Source organism: Mesocricetus auratus, unplaced genomic scaffold, assembly GCF_017639785.1.
Source record: "Mesocricetus auratus isolate SY011 unplaced genomic scaffold, BCM_Maur_2.0 Super-Scaffold_100008, whole genome shotgun sequence".
Lineage (NCBI taxonomy): Eukaryota > Metazoa > Chordata > Mammalia > Rodentia > Cricetidae > Mesocricetus > Mesocricetus auratus.
In genome coordinates, this window is record NW_024429192.1 from 35,936,129 (window position 1) to 35,956,630 (window position 20,502).

Consider the following 20,502-nt stretch of genomic DNA (forward strand, 5'->3'; position numbering starts at 1 on the left):
ACAGTTTCTCTGGCACTGCGTTTAATAAAATGTGTTGATTCACAGTATCTTTAGTATTTCAGCTGAAATTGCCAGACCCCTACTCCATAGTGAGACTTTCAAGCTCAATGCATAAAAAATGTGTCAACTATTTAAAATGGACACAAGTATATTAGATCCTAAAAGTTAATTTTGTGTCCGTACAAATTGGGTCTCCTAACTCCCTGTGAGATCCATTTACAATCGACTTGTTCCATGTTTTGGTTTCCTTTTACTGTTCTGTCATGTGATGTGAACGTCTGACAAATTTCAGAACGTTAAATGTTGTTTCTCTTTTAGGAAGGAGTCCGGTTCTTTGTGGTGGACTGCCGTCCTGCAGAACAGTATAATGCTGGACACTTGTCAACGGCATTCCACTTAGACTCAGACCTGGTTAGTACAAGTACAGATCAAATGTTTTATCGCACAGAGTGGTTGTTTCCTGTGGCTCATAACTAGTTTACACAACTCCATGGGGATGGTTTCATTTTGCTTAAGGCAGAGTTTCTGCCCTGTGGGAAGGGCTAGAGGTCCCCTTTCTCCTAGGGTCAATGTCATCATAAAGAGTCAGTGACAGCTGTTAACTGTCGCCCACTGTTCCTTCCCTTTGTTATGTCAGCAAATTCTGCAGTCACTGTGAGCTGTCCCAAAGGTAGATCACTTACCATTGTGCCTTGCACCTAGTAAGTACTGTGGAAATGTGAGCTCTTAGCGTAATTGGATAAGACTCCTGGGTGGTAGTGATGGCAGCCATTTTTAAGTTTGTGAGTATGTATTTAACAAGCTGATGCCAGACACAGGAGTAGCTGACATGTGTGTGCTCACATGTTAAATTCCCTGTATGTATAGAACAAGCTGATACGCAGGCACGGGACTAGCTGACATGTATGTGCTCGCATGTTAAATTCCCTGTCCTTGGGAGCTTTCTGGTGGAGAAGAAGGTAAATTAAATATGGTTGGTGGGAGGTGCTTAGAGCTGTTGAAGCTGGCACCATGCAAGCCACTCTGAGGTTGTTAGAGCCTCAGAGGTGGGGAGCAGACATAGGAGTAGGGAGGCACCCCACTCCCACACAGCCGCCGCCTCCTATTCTCTTCCTCATGTTGTCTGGAAATGTTGGTCCTGGGGCCCGAGGACATGTGTAAGGGCTAGGTGGTGCTCAGCAGAAAGTGACAGAAAGTGAAGGCAGGACAGAGTTTTGACATCATGGGTGAGAAAGGACATGCTAGCCTGTGGGTGTCCTCTGCATGGATGCTGTGCCTCCCCCTCTGATTCCTTTCATGCTTATTCTTAATTCATGATTCACAGGTACCTTCATTTTCATCAGTTAACATTGTTTTCAAAGAATATTCTGAATAAGCCCTATTATCAGCTTGCCCAGTCTTCACCTTTAATACATGTGTACATATTCCTTCTTTTGCCACTTTTGCTTAACAGTCTCTTGGAGACATTTCATTTAAACACATTTCCTTTACTGTTTCTTAGAGGTCCATGGTGCAGTTATTACCATACTTTATTGCTCGATTAATGTACATTTAAATTACTTTCAGTTTTGGTATAACAAAGCTGCTGTTGAAAATATTACACATATTTTGCTAATAGTTCTGTAAGGCTATTCCAAGTAAAATTATTGGGTTGAGGGATACGGACATGCAAACTTTATTGCTCTTTAAAAATCTGAAGGACCTTATACCTCAATGCTGTGTCATCAGCATTCTTGGGCATTATCAGCCATGGGTTTTTGTTTGTTTTCTAGAATGATGGCTGAAAATAGACGCCAACAAGGTGCAGACACCCTTTTTCTCTCTTTGTAAAGTTTCTTTCCCATAGAGCAGGAGAGATGGCTAAGAGCTTAAGAGCACATGCTGCTCTTGTAGAGGACCCGAGTTTGTTTCCCAGCTCCCACATGGCAGCTCTCACCTGCCTATAAGTCCACTTCCAGGAGACCTGACCCCTGTTCGGGCCTCCATAAACACCGGCGCATATTGGTGCATTCACACACACTCATGCACGCACACACATACATGTTACAATAAATAGATCATTAAAACTAATGTAAGAAGTTGCTCTTTTCTATCTGTCCATTCTTCTATTGGATTTTTTTTTACTGTGCTTTGTAATTTCAGTAATAACAGCTTAATTTTTTTGTAGCTATAGGCATTTTTAGTTCATTGTGAATAAAGAAATGAGTTTTTAAATCTTTGTTTTGCCAGTACCTGAAGTAAATGATCAGTAAATGGTCTCATGTTTCTAATGTCTTCTAAGAAATACATGGACTGTCTTGTAAGTGGAAACTGAAAAACAGAACTGTTTTCATCTGTAATTTTCACTTGTTCTATTCAAAGTCAAACTATTTTTGTTTAACTTTGTTAGTCATGTCTTAGGATTACTGTAGCTGAGCTTGGTTATAGATGAAATAAAATTTCCCCTTAATGTAACAGTATTTTTCTCAATCTTTGCTCCAATATATACATCTTTTTTTGTCTTCTACCCCCTTTATGCTTGGTTTTTAATATTGGTAGTTTGCTTGGAAATTGTACAAATATATGCTTGCCAAATTTCTGACTTTTAAAATTATCTAGATGCTCCAGAATCCATCTGAGTTTGCACAGTCAGTAAAGTCCTTGCTGGAAGCACAGAAGCAGTCCCTTGAGTCTGGCTCCATAGCGGGTGGGGAGCACCTCTGTTTTATGGGCAGTGGCCGCGAGGAAGAAGACATGTATATGAACATGGTCCTGGCACACTTCTTACAGGTACGCTGATGTAGACTGTCCCATCTTGATTGGTCATTGCTGACACCTTGAAGAAACCCATGGCTAATGTTCTTTTACTTTTGAATACTCTATCAGATTTGTCCATATTCTTTGTAACAGCTTCTTGATTTGATATCTTATTAAGAAATACCTCGGGCTGGAGAGATGGTTCAGAGGTTAAGAACACTGTCTGCTCTTCCAGAGGTTATGAGTTCAATTCCCAGCAACCACATGGTAGCTCACAACCATCCATAATGAGATCTGGTGCCCTCTTGTGGCGTGCATACATACATGGAGGCAGGATGTTGTATTCATAATAAATAAATAAATTAAAAAAAAAGAAATACCTCAATATTTTTCTTATATGCTTATATGATTTTTTTTTATTTTAAGCTATAAACCATATGGAATCAACTTTTGTGTTGAAGTGAGGTAGGAATTGATTATTTTTTCCAGATAGGAAAAAACTGTGCCATCTAACACTTTGTAGATGAGTTTTCTTTAATATACTGGATTTCTCTGTGCTCAGAATGTGTCCCCAGATTACTCTGCTGTATTAATCTTTGTCTCTTCATGTTCTAGAACTTTTAATAGTATATATCTGGTGTATTTGAGTGCTTTTACTTGTTTTGATTATATATTATATATAATTTTATATGTAAATAATATATATTATTTTGCCATTTTCCCCCTTGAGCTGACTCCCTCTAGCACAGCTAAAGTGCATTGGTGATTTTATACAGTTTGACCCTGGCCTCACTGTCTTAGCCATGGATGGCTCTTTATAAAGTCAGTCCTTCTGTGGTCCCACCCTTAAGTCCACCCACAGGAAGACAGTGGTGATCCTCGACAGCCACTCCATCTTGATGCCTCTCTAGTTCTCTTGCATTTTCTGAGGACTTTGGTTTGAGAAAATTCTTCTAACACTTAAGTCTGAAAAAAAAAAAAAGGCAGAGAAACAAAGGTTTTTGGCAGAGGGTTTAATCCAGTGTCTACACATTGTTCAAGGAAAGAACTGGAAGTTTATTTGGAAGAGTGCAGAGTTCCAGACTCACCCCACCCATAAACCTAACTGGCCCATTGTAAAATGTCCAGTATAAACTATGCTGTAAAAGTTGTCATATGGCAGGAGTTTGGGCTATAATGAACTTTACATTTATTATTCACAGTTGAGTTTTACAATTCCCCCTAATTTTCATCAAAAATTTTTTTAAGAAATTGTAAGGTAAAGAACTGGGGGTTTGGGGCAATGGCTTAGTAAAGTGCTTGACACAGAGTCTTGAGGATCTGAGTTCAATCCCCACAACCACATAAAAAGCTGGGTGCAGTGGTGTGTATCTGTAACCCCAGAATGGTGGAGATACAGACAGAGCTAGGAGGGTCTCTGGAACTCTCAGCTCGCTCCAGGTCCAATGAATGACCTTGTCTCAAAAGAGATTGCAAGCCCTTGATTTCTGGCTTTTACCTGCATGTGCACACACCCACACACATACATGTGTACATGTACACCCCCATCACACATGCACACACATGAATGTCTGTAGACATGAATGAAAATCAATAAAAATAGAAAGTAGGGGGCTGGAGAGACGGCTTTAGCAGTAAGGAGTGAGGACTGCTCCTGCAGAGGACAGGTTTGCTTACCAGCATCCACTAAAAACAACTCGCATCTTTCTGTAATTCCAGTTTCAGGGGATCTGGTGTCTTTGAAGGCAACTGCACTCACATGCATATACCTACACAAATATTTATAAGTTTTTTTAAATCTTTAAATGTTTTGTTGTTGGTGGTGGTGATAGTTTATTTCGTTTTGAGTTAGTCTCTACCTTGCTCTGACTGTTCTGAACTCACTATGTAGACCAGACTGGCCTCAAACTCACAGATATCCATCTTCCTGCCTCTGCCTTCCACATGCTTGGTATAAAGGTGTATGCCACCACTCCCCGCTATTTTTTTTTAAGTGGAGGAACAGGTTGTTATAAGATCTTTATAGCATAATCATACTGTAATATAAAAAAGTCTAATTAGTATTCACATTTTCTTGTTTTTCCTAGGTTTTAAAACATGGCATTGTGTAGCTTATGGGTTCCCAGATTTTAATTTTATTTTTGCATGTATTTATTGAAAACACCCGTCGGGCGGTGGTGGCGCACGCCTTTAATCCCAGCACTCGGGAGGCAGAGCCAGGTGGATCTCTGTGAGTTCGAGGCCAGGCTGGACCGACAGCCTCCAAAACAGAGAAACCCTGTCTCGTAAAACCAAAAAAAAAGAAAAAGAAAAAGAAAACACCCAATTAATTTGTCTTTGTAGCTTCCCAATACTAGTTTTGCTGCTTACATTCGTTCACCTGATGTTGTTTCTTTCTCCATCTCTCCTTTGTTTTTCCATTACTTAGATCCATTATATATTTTTGTTTTTGTTGTTTCTAATGAAAAATAGGACATTTTAGTTAATTTACTTGTGTGTGTGTACAAGTGTGCACATACACGCATGACATCGTGCACAAGTGGAGCAGAGAACAGCTCATGAGATCACTCTCTCCTGCTACCGTTCGGTTCTGGAGGTTGAACTTATGTGGTCAGGCTTGGGGTCAAGTGTCTTTACCTGCTGAGTCATCTTTCTGGTCCTAGTGGTTTTGTTGTTGTTGTTTTGGTTTTTTTTTCTCTTATGTAGCCCAGGCTGCCTCAGCTTTGAAACTTTGAGGGCTTAGCCTGGAAAGCAACACATCTGACTGTTTAAAAGTTTTTAGTAGTTTGCACAATGGTAATTCTGTCATTTCTGTTTTTATAACCAGCTAAAATATTTTTATATTACCTTTTAGTAAAGGACAAAAAAAGATTTGAAACTTTGAAAAGCTACTTTGATTGCACTCTAAAATGCCATTTCATTCTATTCCACTTGACTCTTGTGCTGTGGAGACTATAATACAAAACCTCTGTCTTAATAGCCATGAAGCACTCCCTATCTTTTGCTCAGCACCAACCCCTGCAACATGTAAGATCAGTATGTGAAACTCTGTGCTAAAGTCCAGACTGTCAAGGAAAAGTGGCATGCTGGAAATGTATATATATATGTATATTGCATTTTCTGGTGCTTTAGGACTATCTGGAGCTTTAACTATCTGCATTCTATAATAATTTAAATTTTGTCTTTTATTACAGAAAAACAAAGAATATGTTAGTATTGCCAGTGGGGGATTTATGGGTAAGCCTTTAATGCATTAATTTTGCTTCTACTTTTCAGACAAAAAATATAGTGATTATCAGTAGTGATTTAGAGTTACAAAACTAGTTAACGTGTGTCTTCTGTCTCCAGTCATTTAGTATTTTCAGGAAAGAGAAGGCAAGCAGAACATACATACATTTTCAGGAAAGAGAAGGCAAGCAGAACATACACAGATAACAAATAACCAAGGCAATTGAAATGAGTGATCATAAACTATTTAGATAAATAAATGTACTTACTTAGCTGCTGTTTCAAAATCTCTTTGTTTTTATTTTGCAAGGTGCTTGGTATTGAACCCAGGAGCTCCTGCATGCAAGGCAAACATTTTATAACCAAGCTACATCCTCTAACTCCTGATCCTCCTGCCTCAGCCTTTTAAGTGGACCAGGAGTTTGACTGTCCACTTAATATAGTAAATTCCAGGCTAGCCTGAGCTATATATAAAACCCCATCTCAAATAAATAAAAAGATAGGTAAATAAATAGCAAAGCAAACAAAATCCCCACCGTCAACCATAAAATGTGTGTGTGTGTGTGTGTGTGTGTGTGTGTGTGTGTGTGTGTGTGTGTGTGTGTGTGTGTGTAAGTAAGTAAGAGTTGGAGTTATAGCTCACTTTGTGGAATGCTTGCTTAGCATGCACAGACCCTTGCATTTACTCTCCAACCCACCTGTAATCCCAGATCTCGAGGAGGAGATAAGAGGATAAGAGTTCAAGGTTATCCTCAGCTACCTAGCAAATTTGAGACAAGCTTGGGACAAATAAGACCCTTTCCCAAAAAGTTTTTAAAAATACATTGTTTCCAGGCAAGGTAGGACACGTCAGTGCATCACTCAGAAGTCAGAGGCTGGTGAATCTCTGTGAGTTTGAGGCTAGTCAGGGCTACATAGTGAGACCCTGTCTCAAAAAAAAAAAAAAAAAAAAGCGGAAAGGTATTAGTAGACACGTATTGCCGCTTTACCCGCTGTTACTAGAAACCCTCGTACAATACAAAAGCTGGCTACTAGTCATAATTGTTGCTGTGTTTCCAGTCGAAGATGGCCTGGAGTTTGTGACATATCCCAGGTATTCCATGTAACTCAGACTCCTGAGTGCTGATTATTGCTGTGTATCACCATGATCCGCCAGTCTAAGCGTTTTAGAAAGCTATTTAAAGGCTTTTTTTCCTTCCATTAATCCTCCTCTGACCATTAATGCCTAAGTTTGCATTATTATAGGAAAATAGGTCTATGTCTCCCAGCTTTAATTCTTCATGTCTGAATTTGGCATACATTGCCTGTTAGCAAGTGAAAGATTGCTTAGCAAGGAGACATAGAGCCTTCCTAATCTTCACTCTTGGGACTTGCATAGGACTTTAGACAGTGGGCGAGGAAGGTGTGTTGTGGCCTCGAGTTCTTAGTAAAGGTGCAAGACCCGCATTTGTTGATTATGTTCTTGAGTGGCTTTTCATTTAGCTGTGGTGTTTGTTATATTTTCATCTTTCCAGAGAGTCTCCTATTTCAGCATTTTTTTTGTCTTGTTTATCATAAGCCCTGCAACAGCACCTGGCGGACATTAATGTGGAGGGACCAGAAAATGGATATGGCCATTGGATTGCCAGTACCTCAGGCTCAAGGAGCAGCATCAGTTCTGTTGATGTAAGTTCAGTATCCAGAAAAGGTGCTTAACTGTCAAACCTATAGCATAGCAGAAAAGATGGCAAAAATACTTCGCTTGCAATGAGGTTAATGAAGTGATGGAGTGGGTCTGTGCAGCTGAACTGTTTAGAACTCTCTTCAGTGAGCTCATTTTGTCTGGGCTAGCAGAGTACTACACTCATGTGCACGCCTCCTGCATGGTGTTTCTGAATCCTTCCTCTCTGTGAGCTTGCATGATTAAAAAAGACTTCAGTCTGTCCCCATGTGTGAATGGTCCAAGTAGAGAAAGTAGGAAGTTGGCCCTCCTAGTATACTTGATGCTTAGTTGTAGGGGTAATTATATGTGTTCTTCTTTGGAACTACCTTGTCGGTTGAAAGTCTTGTCAGTTGAATTAGATATCATTATATCATCTTTTTTTTTCCTTTTTTTGGTTTTATGAGACAGGGTTTCTCTGTATTGTTTTGGAGGCTGTTGGTTCAGCCCGGCCTCGAACTCACAGAGATCCAGCTGCCTCTGCCTCCCTAGTGCCCGGCCATTATATCATCTTCTTAACAAATAGTAGTCATTTACAAATGCTTATTTTGTAAAATAGAGACCGAAAAAGTGCATTGCAGGGGCACATTTACTATGGCTTCTTGCTAAGAGAAGCTTTTAGCATCAGTTGCTTAGGGCTCTAAGTCAAGAAGCACAAGCAGCAGAACCTGGCATCTTCCAGTGCTCTGAGGCGGCAGGAGAGTTACTTTATTACCTTTGTTGTTATCTTCTCAGGGGAAACACAAGCAGTGAATCCCTGAGTAAGATCTTGGGTTAGTAAACTGGGAGGAAGGTAAAGAAGTTTGAGAATCTTTAGTGCCGGGTTCGTTTAGGTTATCACTTCTGTATCTGCCAGTGAGTTAAAACTAGATAGAGTGTGCTAATTTTTTTCTATCCATCCAGGTTGCTATGATTCAACAGCTTTGGGTGTGTAGTAAATGCCTGTCAATAAGGATAATTGCAGGAAGGCAGATCTGTATGATTCATAGGAGAGGGGAACAAGACCTGATAGTGGGAAACAGGACTCACACATAGCTAAACTCCAAATGCAGGGAGAAATTATGCCCAGTAAATGATCAGATAGTGCTGAACTGTGGGAAGTAAATCCCAAGTTTGTTACAGAAAGGCATAAGCTACAGGGAGAATCTACAGCAAGAAACAGTCAATTCATTCACAAGATTACAGTCCAATATGCCTTGTGTCCTGGTTTAATCCTTCAGAAGAATTCTTTATCCTTACGGATTGCTCTTGTGAAAGGAGGCTGATTAATTACTGTGTGATCTTGCCACTTGTAGCAAGTTACCTTATTATTTTTGAGACAAGGCCTCTTAATGAACTTGGGGCTTACCAGTTCGAATAGATTGGATGCCAATGACAGGTATCCTCCTATGGTCCCTGTTTCTTCTTATCCCAGTTCTGGGTTACAGATGTGTACAGCTGTGCCTCAGTTCCACAAGGGTGTTGGGGAATCCAAAGCAGATCATCCAGCTTGCATGGCAAGCACCTTACCAACTGAACCATCTCCCCAGCCTCTGACCCTCCCTTCACAAAAGAGACGTGGGAATGTGTGTACAGAGTAAAGGCCATATGAGGATAAGTGGAGAGGTAAACTTCTGTGTGCTGATAAATAAAGCTGTTTCAGCCAATGGACTGGCAGGATGTAGCCAGGCAGGAAGTATAGGTGGAGCTACCAGACTAGGAGAATTCTGGGAAGAGGAACGCAGGGAGTGAGTCACCAGTGAGATGCCATGTAACTGATGAGAAAGAAAGAGGTCCAGGCATCACCAGTAAGCAAAGACCACGTGGAGATACACAGATTAATAGAAATGGGTTAATAATTAAGAGAGAGCTAGCCAATAAGAAGCCTGAGCCAGCCGGGCGTTGGTGGCGCACGCCTTTAATCCCAGCACTCGGGAGGCAGAGGCAGGCGGATCTCTGTGAGTTCGAGACCAGCCTGGACTACCAAGCGAGTTCCACGACAGCCTCCAAAGCCACAGAGAAACCCTGTCTCGAAAAACCAAAAAAAAAAAAAAAAAAAAAAAAAAAAAGCCTGAGCCATCAGCTAAATAGTTTATAATTAATATAAGCCTCCGTTTGTTTATTTGGGACTAAGTAGCTGTGGGATGGGGCAGGACAGAAACTAATATCTACAGTAAGCATCTGCCCATACCTGAAAATACTCAAATATAGGCTCTCCTCCAATAAATAGATTTTAATTTTAATTGTTTCTGTAAAGGTCCTTTGTCTACATACAGTGTCTTTCTGAGATGCACTGGATTTTAGTACTTCAGTATGAATTTGGTGGGGATACAATTCTGTCTACAGTTAAATAACCTTTAACAGTCATGTATGTGTTAATTACTTGGAGAGTAGTTCATTGATGTTCTTGTTTTTCAGGGTGAATCTTGTAATGGCTCAAATGATAGAGGAATGAAGTCCCTTGTAAATAAAATGACTGTGGCTCTAAAGACGAAATCTGTTAATGTCAGGGAAAAGGTGATCAGTTTCATTGAGAATACATCAACTCCTGTAGACAGGTGAGTTTCTTATATAGTATGGAATTATGATGGGTAATTAAAACTGAAGAAATGTATCTCACAGTAAATGAATTCTGAAAGTATTGTAGAATGGGATGGTACATTTTCTGTTGGATCTGATTTCATAACTGCAGGGTTGAGCTTTACTGCGTATGTTAGCTCTATAGATTGCTTCCCCATTTCCAGAGGAAGAGGCAGCTGAATTTGCCCCTTCATTTCATTCATTAAAAAAAATTCCCATGTCCCTGTGTTCATAGTTAATAGTTCATAGAGCAGCTGCCTTCCAAATGCTACCAAGCATAGTTATCTCACAGCAGGAACTTCTGCTCCAAGAATTTTTTTTTTTTTTTTTTTTGGTTTTACGAGACAGGGTTTCTCTGTATTGTTTTGGAGGCTGTCGGTCCAGCCTGGCCTCGAACTCACAGAGATCTGCCTGCCTCTGCCTCCTGAGTGCTGGGATTAAAGGCGTGCGCCACCACCGCCCGGCTCTGCTCCAAGAATTTTAAACCTAGATAATTTAGCCATGCTTAGTACAATGGAATCTCACTTGACTAAGTTCAAATCTTTGTAGGAATTTGTTTAAAAATAGAAACAAACTCCATTTTCCATGAATTAAAAAGGGGCATGATGAACAATGGGCAAGCAAATTTGAGGATATTTGTCTTGCTATTTGTTCTGAGTACAGGATACACTTTTTTGTGTGTTAGTCTAATTCACGTGTGCACATTCTGCAGCCCAGGATAGCTATGAGTGTGGCTAAACCCCAAATGGGGAACTTAAAACATTATGAGATACTCTTGTGATGTGTGTAACTCGGCAGCACGGTTCTCAGGTGTGAACTTTGAGGACGATGACATGAAGTACAAAGGTAATGAGTAGGTTATCTTCAATAATCTAACAATTGTGCCTCATCTAGGATAGCCAATATTAAAGTATTGATCAAGCCGGAAACATTTGTCTCTCAAAGGCCAGACTTGCAGTGCTTCTGAGTTCCTGGTCTTCAGCTGCTCCATTTTGTGTCTGAACATTAAAATTTGTTTTAAAGTACACTAGTTTACTTTAAGATCAACTAGTGATGACTATAAGTTGGAAAAACCATTGCCTGGTGAAGTATCAAGTAAAACTGACTTCTCTTCATTTTCCTCTGTGCTTGAGATGGTTGAAATATTGTCCTTATAATGTGTGTGCTGGGTTGAGAAGCTGGTTTTATTATTTATTTTCTAAAGTGGCTGCATTTCTTTATAATCATTTTGTTCTATCCTCTGCCTTGATTTGCTGTAGAATGTCTTTCAATCTTCCTTGGCCAGACAGATCATGTACAGAGCGGTAAGCCAATGAGTAGAGCAGCTCAATTGAGCCATCCTTACCCTGGGTTCCCTCTAGCATGCCTCCCGCTGTCTGTGCGCCCCCTGCTGTCTGCACCTCCTGCTGTCTTTGAACCTTGTGCTGACTTAGCTAAAGTTCCTCACTGCTCTTTCCCAAGCTAACCTTTTCAGTGTTTGTGGCAGTTACCACTCTGACGTTGTGCTGCCCGTTTTGTTTTGCACTTGATTTTTTTTCCTTTGCATGTTTCCATCTCCCATTCCTCAGATGAAAATCAAACTTGCTGAACCCAAGGACTTTATAAATTCTGCAGTTTTTATTCTGAAGCAGGGAAAGGTGAAACAGGACAGTATCCTTGGGGTCAGGAGTTAGCAGAGCATTAGTGTTTCAGTCATTTCCCATTCTCTCCTGCCCTTACATAAAATTACAGCACCTAAATTTAGAAACAATTCCTGGTCTGAAACCTGATGCTGGAGTGAATTCAGGGGTTTCAAACATGCGGATGCATGCTCTTTTCCCGTGAGCCAGATCTTCAGCATCAAGTTTTTAACTCACATACTTTACATAAATACGTATTTTCTGATTTTTCTTAATAAGTCGTATGCATTTAGGCTGATGAATTAACATACATAAATCTGTTGAAAAGAACTATAGTTCTAGGGTTCTGCGTTTGAATTTTCCCTGAAGGAGACCATGGGAGACATTTTACCATCTGTTCAGTTTTCTTCTCTGTCCCTAATAAGATGGCAGTTGATGGTTGATAAAAAGATTTGATTTAAGATTTAAAACTTGGAGTCTTTAAATTAGGTTAAGCAAGTGAACACTATCAACTTAATAACTTTGTAGCATTATAATTTTCGTTCTGGTAGACTTTTCTTCTGTCTAAATATTAATATAGATAATAGTAGGATACTAATATAGCAGTAACTGGACATTGACAAAAGGAAGGGTTAGGCTGGTGAGATGGCTGAGCAAGTAAAGACACTTGTTGCCAAGGCTGGCTTCCTGAATGTGATCCCTGGACCAGCGTGGTGGAGGGAGAAAACCAAGGCTACAGATTGTCCTCCAATCCGCTTGCACTCCATGACACGTGTGCAAGTCTCTGTAACGTTTAAAGAATCTGGATAGAAATTAAGCCATTGTGGGTTTACTTTCTCATCATTTCAGTATTTTTAGTAACTGGAAAAGCATTTAAAAAATAAGTGGAATAACTTGAATATTTTTTTATTGTTCCTACACAAGGTAATTATAGGACAACTGTTTAATCTTACCTTAACCTATTTTAAAGAAAATTGTTCTTTTGGGGAATTATAATCTAATTGTGAATCTTCCTTCTGTACGATCATTGAGTTGGCCTCTGGGGCAGTTTAAATTTGATTTTCTCCTAGGATCTTAATTTTACTTATATCTTCTATGGTTCACATACGAGTGTATTTGTTTTGAAATTTAATTAGCAATTTGAATGAATCTGAGCTCAGCAAATTAAAATTTGTGAAAATTATTTCTGTAGATATTTGTTATTTCTGATAAAAGTAGCAATATACTACCTTTAAAAATAGTCCAAATAAACCAGTGTAAATAAAAACTATTGAATTTCATTAAATTTGTGAGAATTTGAGGAAACATCACAGAAATCTTTATTATTCTTGTTCATAAAACTTGTCACTGTAGGGTGAGGAACTTAGCAAAATGTTTGCCCTGTCAGCATGAAAACCTGAGCTCAACCCCAGAAACTTACATTAGAAACATCTTGTAGTCCCTGCCACCTCCCACGTGCTTCTCTGGGAATGTCTAGGTCTAAGCCCGGATGCTCCCTAATGAACATGGTTTGATAGCTTACAGGGTAATTTTGCATTAGGAATGTTTTAACTAACTGGAGAGCTAGCTCAGCATTTAAGAGCCCTGACTGCTCCTTTGGAGGACCTGGGTTCAATTCCCAGCCCCCACATGGCAACTCACCACTGTCTGTAGATCCAGTTCCAGGGGATCCAACATCCTCCCACAGACATACATCGGGCAAAACCACCAATGCACACAAAATAATAATAAAAAATGTTTTAACAAAAGTTTGATTGCTAAATTAATGAAATTTTAAGTACAGGTTAACCTAACTTGTAATTCTAAGAGGATTGTCATACTAAACTCAATTAGTGTTTGCTTGTTTGTTTGCGTGGAGGAGACTTGATTTAAAAGTAAATATTTAAGTTTATTTAAGTGATGATTTTTATTGATGATTTTTGCCCAGATTAAGACTGTTGAAAAACAGAAGATTGAGTGTTTTCATGTTAGATGAAGAACATCTAGTCTTCTTTGTAGTGGGTAGTTACCCTACAAAGGAAACAGTTGCCCAGAACTATGTAGTATTTTACTGAAACACTTTAACTTATACAAAAGAAGTAGAATCTCGCTGGGTCTGGACTAAAACAGAAGCAGCAGTGATAAAAACAGGAAAAATGGAGAAACTTGCAGCTTCCAAGGGAGCCTCAAGCCTTCCTGTTGGGTTGTTGGTGCAGAGTACACAGCATCCACTCTAGACAGGATGTTGTTCTGAGAGATTCGGAAAGGAGAGGGATAGACAGCAAGGTTAGTTTCCACAGTTATCCTAAACCTAAAGGCCAGAATCTTTTGTTACTACTGTTTTACAAATGAGGGAACAGCGCACAGGGTAACTTCCCCGGACACAGAAGCATCTAACCACTGGCTTAAATAAGAGCACTGAAATTGTTTAACTTGGGTGGGCTTGTATAGTGCCTTCTCACCTACATAATTTATCTTCTTTCAGTTTTCTTAGAGTAGTTGTCCGAAAGCTATGAGTGGTCTGTGAGGGGCAAAGAGCATTTCCATTTTGTTTGAATAGTTAAAAATCTTTGATTCCTTCCTAAAACTGTTTAAACGCAGGCATGTGAGCAGCAGCGACAGAGTGGGCAAGCCTTACCGTGGAGTAAAGCCTGTGTTCAGCATTGGGGATGAAGAGGAATATGACACAGGTTGAGTAATTCAGTAGCCTGCGCCTCTTTTATGCATTGCTACTTCTTAACTGTAATTTTGCTACTGTTATGAATTGTAATGTAAATTCCTGACCTACAGGATACTTTATGTGTGAACCTTCTGAAAGGGTCACAACCAGTGGTTGAGAACCGCTGGTCCACAGTTCTAGTAATGCTTTGGTTTTAGAATTCTTGAATTGTGCCTACTAGAAATCGAAGCAGAAGTTTTGCATAGGTCTAGATTAGCGGGAGTCTTCGGCTGAGGAGCAGTTTGGTTGTATTCAAGCTCACACCCACACACCTGGAGCCTGAGATCCGTGGGATTGGAGGAAGCTGCAAAGGTCTTTAAGGGCCACAAGATGGCACTGCGGTATCAGGAAGAGCTAGCTCACCTAGGATTGGCTTTGTGTTTTAAAAAAAAAATCAGTTTATTACTTTTACTTATAATTCCACAGCCCAAATTATGTGATTAAGTAACCAGAGTTGGTATTCATATTGAGTTAGAAAAGGTTATGTTAATGTATAGGAAAGTGAGGAAAAGACTCCTAATGTCCTTTCCACTTAGTAATACTTGATGTTTACTCCCTATTATCTGTTTATTCTCTATAGTGGATAATAATCACCTATTTGCCTAGTTTAGAGTTCAAGTCTGGTAGTTTTCTGATTTTTGTCAGTTTTAAATGACTACATATATATATATATATATATATATGTATGTATGTATCAAGATGAACTTTGAAAGCATATCTAGAGCGTTAACTCTTATCAGTAAGATTGCTTAAGAGAAGCATATTTCATGATTCAGTAAATAGTACAAAATTGACTGCTAGAAACCTTGCATTGAAGTAAATATATTTCGAGTTGTTTCTTTTTCTTTTCTTGTTCCCTCTCTGTTGCCATCTTCCTGATGCTATGCATTTGTCCTTCTGATTGTCTAACTCCCTTCATGGCAAGAGAGAGCAGTAAGTGGATGAGCAGATTGTAGTCTGTTTCACACACCCGGCACACGCACATTTGTAATATGCGAGTGGGCCACAGCAAAACGAGGTAACTAGGAGTGTATTTGCCAGGGTGCATAAGCGCAGCAGTATTAGGGGAAGAGTAAAGCCACAGAAGAATGTGCTGTAATTACGTCGCCTCCCCCATAAGCACAAACACTCCCACACCGTTAAGATGAGCATATTGATGACAGAAGAGACACATGTACAACTCTTCACACGAGGTAGTCACTATTTGCCAGTGGTAACCTGAGGGCTCCACTACTATTTAGGCTGGACTGTTGACACAAGGCACTTTCTTTTGTATTGTCTGTATTTTCAACTAGTTACTGAAAAGCAAAGGGAAGGGACTGGGGAAATAACCCAGTCAGTAAAAAACTTGCCTGAGTTTAGTTCCCTCTGCCACTCACGAAAGTTACTGTGGTGGCTGTCTTAGTTACCGTCTGCATTGCCGGGGTAAAACACCATGATCAAAGACACTTGGGGAGGAAAGGGTTCATTTCAGCTTACAGCTCTCAGGCCATGCTCCATCACTGAGGGCAGGAACTCTGGGACAGGAACTAAAGCGGAAGCCGTGGGGGTGCTGCTTCCTGCTTGCTTTCATGGCTTGCTCGCCTGCTTTCTTATAGCACCCAGGACCAGCAGCCCAGGGGAGGCCCTGCATATAGTGATGTGGCCTTCCCACATCAATCATCAATGAGAAAACTCACCACACAGTGCTCAGACCAGTCTTCTGGGATCTTTTCTCAATGAGGTTTTTTTCTTTCAGAATTACTCTGTTATAAAACTAGTCAGCATATGCTGGTAATCCCAGCCTCCAGAATGCAGACAGATGGATGCCTGAGTTTGTCTACTGACTAGCCTGCCTGGTCTGCTTACTGAGAACCAGGCCAGTGAAAATCCTCTCTCCAAAAGAAAGGTGGTTGTACTTGGTATGGTGCTGTACACCTTTTATCAAGAGGCAGGGGCAGGTAGATCTCTGAGTTCGAGACCAGCCTGGTCTACAGAACAGCCAGAGATACCCAGAGAAACCCTGTCTCAAAAAGAAAAGAAAAGAAAAGAAAGGAAAGGAAAGAAAAAAGAAAAGAAAGGATTCCACTCTTAGAGGAATCAAGTGTCCTCTCCTGTCCTCTCCAGGCATCCCCACACATGGCATACACTGACACACAACATGCGCATAAATAAAAATAAAAACATTTTAATAATAAGGAAATAAATGTATATAAGAATGACAAATTTAAAAAAGAGTTGGCTTCTGAAGATTGATAGCAGAGGTTCTTTTCTGGCCTCCACAGGTGCTTGCAAACAAGAAGGGAGGAACACTTGTAATTATTAACCAGAGGCACTGTAACTCCTTTTTCTTACAGTAGAAAAACAAACTTAGGATGTTGGGGGGTTTCTTTCATGAGAAGTCTTCCCGATGTGATGCAGGTTAGTGTTACTTTCTATTTGAAATCAGAAACTGACAAAGGGGACGTGGCCTCCTTAGCCTCAAGCGATAGATGCTTATTGCTGACAGGTCAGAGCATGGCTGTGTTATCCTTATCAAAACTCTTCAATATGTGTGCTTTTCTTTCTTCCTAGATGAAATTGACAGTTCTTCCATGTCAGATGACGACAGGAAAGAAATCGTAAACATTCAGACCTGGATAAACAAGCCAGACATCAAGCATCATTTTCCCTGTAAAGAAGTAAAAGAAAGTGGACATATGTTTCCCAGGTACTTTTGAAAATGTCTTTAGAAGTAAACTTGAATTGCGTGAAGCTAATATAAAAGAAATTACAAAGGACTTTTGTTCACGTGCAAACAGACATAATTTCCCACTGTGAACTTGTGTCAAGTGTCTCAGTTTTTAAAGTTCTTAAGTATTCTGAAAATTTGAGACAAAACATTGGCATATACATTGCATACTTTGATATGCCTCTCCTGGACATGCCAGCTGTTGGTATCCCTTTAAGTCCCCATGAGCGTAGCACACACTCAGCTCATTCAGAAGCAGCTTCTACACCTGCTGGTTCACCCTGAATGATACAGCATAGATATCCTGAGAAGGAGAGCATTTGTTGACATAACTCCAATGTTATTACTTCACCAGACTGATAGTAAATTACTGTTGACCAGCACCGAGATCCCAGAAGTTTCAGTCTCCTGATTGCATTGCCAGTCACTGCTCTTCCTCACCCAAGGCTTGGGAGGGCTTTCCCTTCTCTCCCACATCCTGGTCTCTTCATGAGTCCCGACCACTCATCTCACAGTGTTTCACATTCTAGACATGTCTGATAATTTGCCTTATTATGTTAGAAGTGATGTCATCTGACATGGAAGAACTGTCCATTTCATCTGGGAAGAAAGAAAAGCACACATATTGAAGAGTCCTGTCAGCAATAAGCATCTATCTCTTTTGAGGCAAAGGAGGCCATGTTCCCTTTGTCAGTTTCTGATTTCAAATAGAAAATAACACTAAATTCAACCTGCATTACATCGGAAAAAGAGTTTTCATGAAAGAAACCCCACAGCATCCTAAGTTTGTTTTTCTACTGTAAGAAAAAGGAGTTACAGTGCCTCTGGTTAATCAGAGTTTTTTGTTGTTGTTTGTTTGTTTGTTTAAATCTATGCCCATTTTGCCTTCAGGATTTAGTTGCAGAATATTATAAAAATATGTAAGGAAATCCAGCAATTGCCTAGTGGCTTTTGATATGAGACTATGGTGTGTAGGCAAAAATACTTTTGGTATAGATAATTGTTTTAAAAATCTTGAGAATGGAAGTTAAAAATTATTTATATGTTCTACTGGACTTCTTACTATAAAATTCTTAAGTAGTTGTGGTTTTACCTGTTAACAAAACAATTTCTTTTCTTTTCTTTTTTTTTTTTTTTTGGTTTTCGAGACAGGGTTTCTCTGTATTGTTTTGGAGGCTGTCCTTGAACTCACTCTGTAGACCAGGCTGGTCTCGAACTCACAGAGATCCGCCTGCCTCTGCCTCCCAATTGGGATTGAAAGGCGTGTGCCACTAAGGCCTGGCCAAAAATGATTTCTTTGAAAGTTGATTTTTCCTGTACTGGAGCTGTTGAAGTAACATGTCTGCTTTGAACCTTCTTTCTTTCAAGTCACCTGTTGGTCACTGCAACACATATGTACTGCTTAAGGGAGATTCTTTCTCGGAAAGGACTGGCTTACATCCAGTCTCGACAAGCATTAAATTCTGTAGTTAAAATTACATCCAAAAAAAAGCATCCTGAGCTAATTACCTTCAAGTACGGGAACAGCAGTGCTTCCGGGATAGAAATCTTGGCTATTGAAAGGTAAGATTTTATGTATATATGTGTGTTATCTGAATGAATGTAAATCATTGAACAGTTTCCTTCTTGACTTGGGGGAGTGGGTGTTGGCATAGGATCTTGAAGCATGCCCCTCTAGTGACGGCACACTTTGTCTTCTTCCTAATATCTGTTCATGTGTGGCTTCAGTGTTGACACACAACTTCAGTAATGCTGGAGCAAATTTCATGAACTTCTTGACACCAGGATCATTAAGAATAATCTAGAGGTTAGGAGAGATGGCTGGCATTTGTCACCAAACCTGACAACCCGAGTTAAATCCCTGGGATCCACGTGGTAGAAGAAAACCAACTCCCCAGACTTCCCCTTAACACTCCGTAGCATGAGCACCCCCTCAACACACACAAAACAAACTCTTAAGAAATACTATAGCAAGAGAGACTTTGCTCTGTGCTTGAGGCCTAGAGCTCGGTCCCATGCACTCAGAAGACATGTCCAGTGGCTCACAGATGCTGTATCTCCACCTGCAAGACATCCAGCACCCTCTTCTGGTGTCTGTGCACACAGACACACACAGATTCATACATGCACACAGACAAACCATGCATGTGTGTTACATGAGTTTTCTGGCCTGGCAGGTCCCATCCCTCTTCTCTGCCCCAAAGAAGCACATGGATGCTATATTAGTTATACATCTGTTGGTCAATGACTAGGGTTTCTTATTTGGCTAGTTCTGTCTAAATTATTAACCCATAACTACTAATCCATGTATTTCCACGTGGTCTTTGCTTACTGGGGAATGCCAGATCTAATGCCGTACCTGCAGCTCCTTTGCCTGCTACATGATGACTGCTCAGCATCTCCCCAGAGAAGAGGGAAGTTTCCTATTTGTCCCTGATCATATCCTGATTCTGCAGAGCTACATCACTCCCTGCCTGTCTATGCAGACCTCCAGACCTCTATGATTAGCTAGTGGCAGTTTCTGTCCATCGGTGTTCCTGGGAGCATATGACGACTCCCCCTCAGCCTACACTTCCTAGAATCCTCCTTGTCTCCTAGTCCTACCTATCACACTGGCCAATCAGTGTTTTATTTATCAACCTATAAGACAAACATACACACAGAAGAACATTACTCATCACGTGTGTGTGCCTGCCCATATGTGTATACACACATGCACATATACAAATGAACTTTTTTTTTTCTTTTTTGATTTTTCAAGACAGGATTTCTCTGTAGCTTTGGAGCCTGTCCTGGAACTTGCTCTGTTGACCAGGCTGGCCTTAAACTCACAGAGATCTGACTGACTCTGCTTTCCAAGTGCTGGGATTAAAGGCATGCACCACAGTCTCCCGGCACAAATGAACACTTTTCAGGAAAAGAATTATACAAGTGCTATACTAAATGCTGATTTTTGGTGAACCAAATTTGTCTTAGAATGCTTAGTTGATATCTTATTTTTCCATCATCAAAACTTCATAAGCTAAAAATACAAACAAAAAAAACTTCATAAACTGAGGGTGGTTTGAATCTGTTTTAGACAACTTAATGTTTTGCGTAAGGTCCAACTAGCAAGTACTGGAGTTGTCATTGGAATTAGATGCTATCAAATTATAACTGTAGCCAATTAAATTACATCTGTACTAGACAACAAGTGTCTCAGAGCTTCTATTGCTGTGAAGAGACACCATGACCACAGCAACTCTTAATAGGA

The 20,502-nt window shown here is 40.1% G+C and overlaps 1 protein-coding gene across 5 annotated transcripts in view; it reads left to right on the forward strand.

Annotated features, from left to right (window-relative positions):
• The window catches only part of Tbc1d23 (TBC1 domain family member 23), a 53,191-nt gene that overhangs the window by 30,553 nt on the left and 2,136 nt on the right, over positions 1 to 20,502 (forward strand). For 4 of the 5 annotated variants that reach the window (XM_040750634.1, XM_040750636.1, XM_040750638.1 and 1 more), the window contains 9 exons: positions 319 to 411; positions 2,599 to 2,769; positions 5,931 to 5,973; positions 7,523 to 7,629; positions 10,061 to 10,200; positions 11,482 to 11,526; positions 14,422 to 14,510; positions 17,093 to 17,228; positions 18,618 to 18,812. In XM_040750634.1, the coding sequence (XP_040606568.1) occupies positions 319 to 411; positions 2,599 to 2,769; positions 5,931 to 5,973; positions 7,523 to 7,629; positions 10,061 to 10,200; positions 11,482 to 11,526; positions 14,422 to 14,510; positions 17,093 to 17,228; positions 18,618 to 18,812 (1,019 nt within the window). The remainder of the gene's footprint in view (positions 1 to 318; positions 412 to 2,598; positions 2,770 to 5,930; positions 5,974 to 7,522; positions 7,630 to 10,060; positions 10,201 to 11,481; positions 11,527 to 14,421; positions 14,511 to 17,092; positions 17,229 to 18,617; positions 18,813 to 20,502) is intronic. The other variant, XM_040750635.1, reaches the window with a different exon arrangement.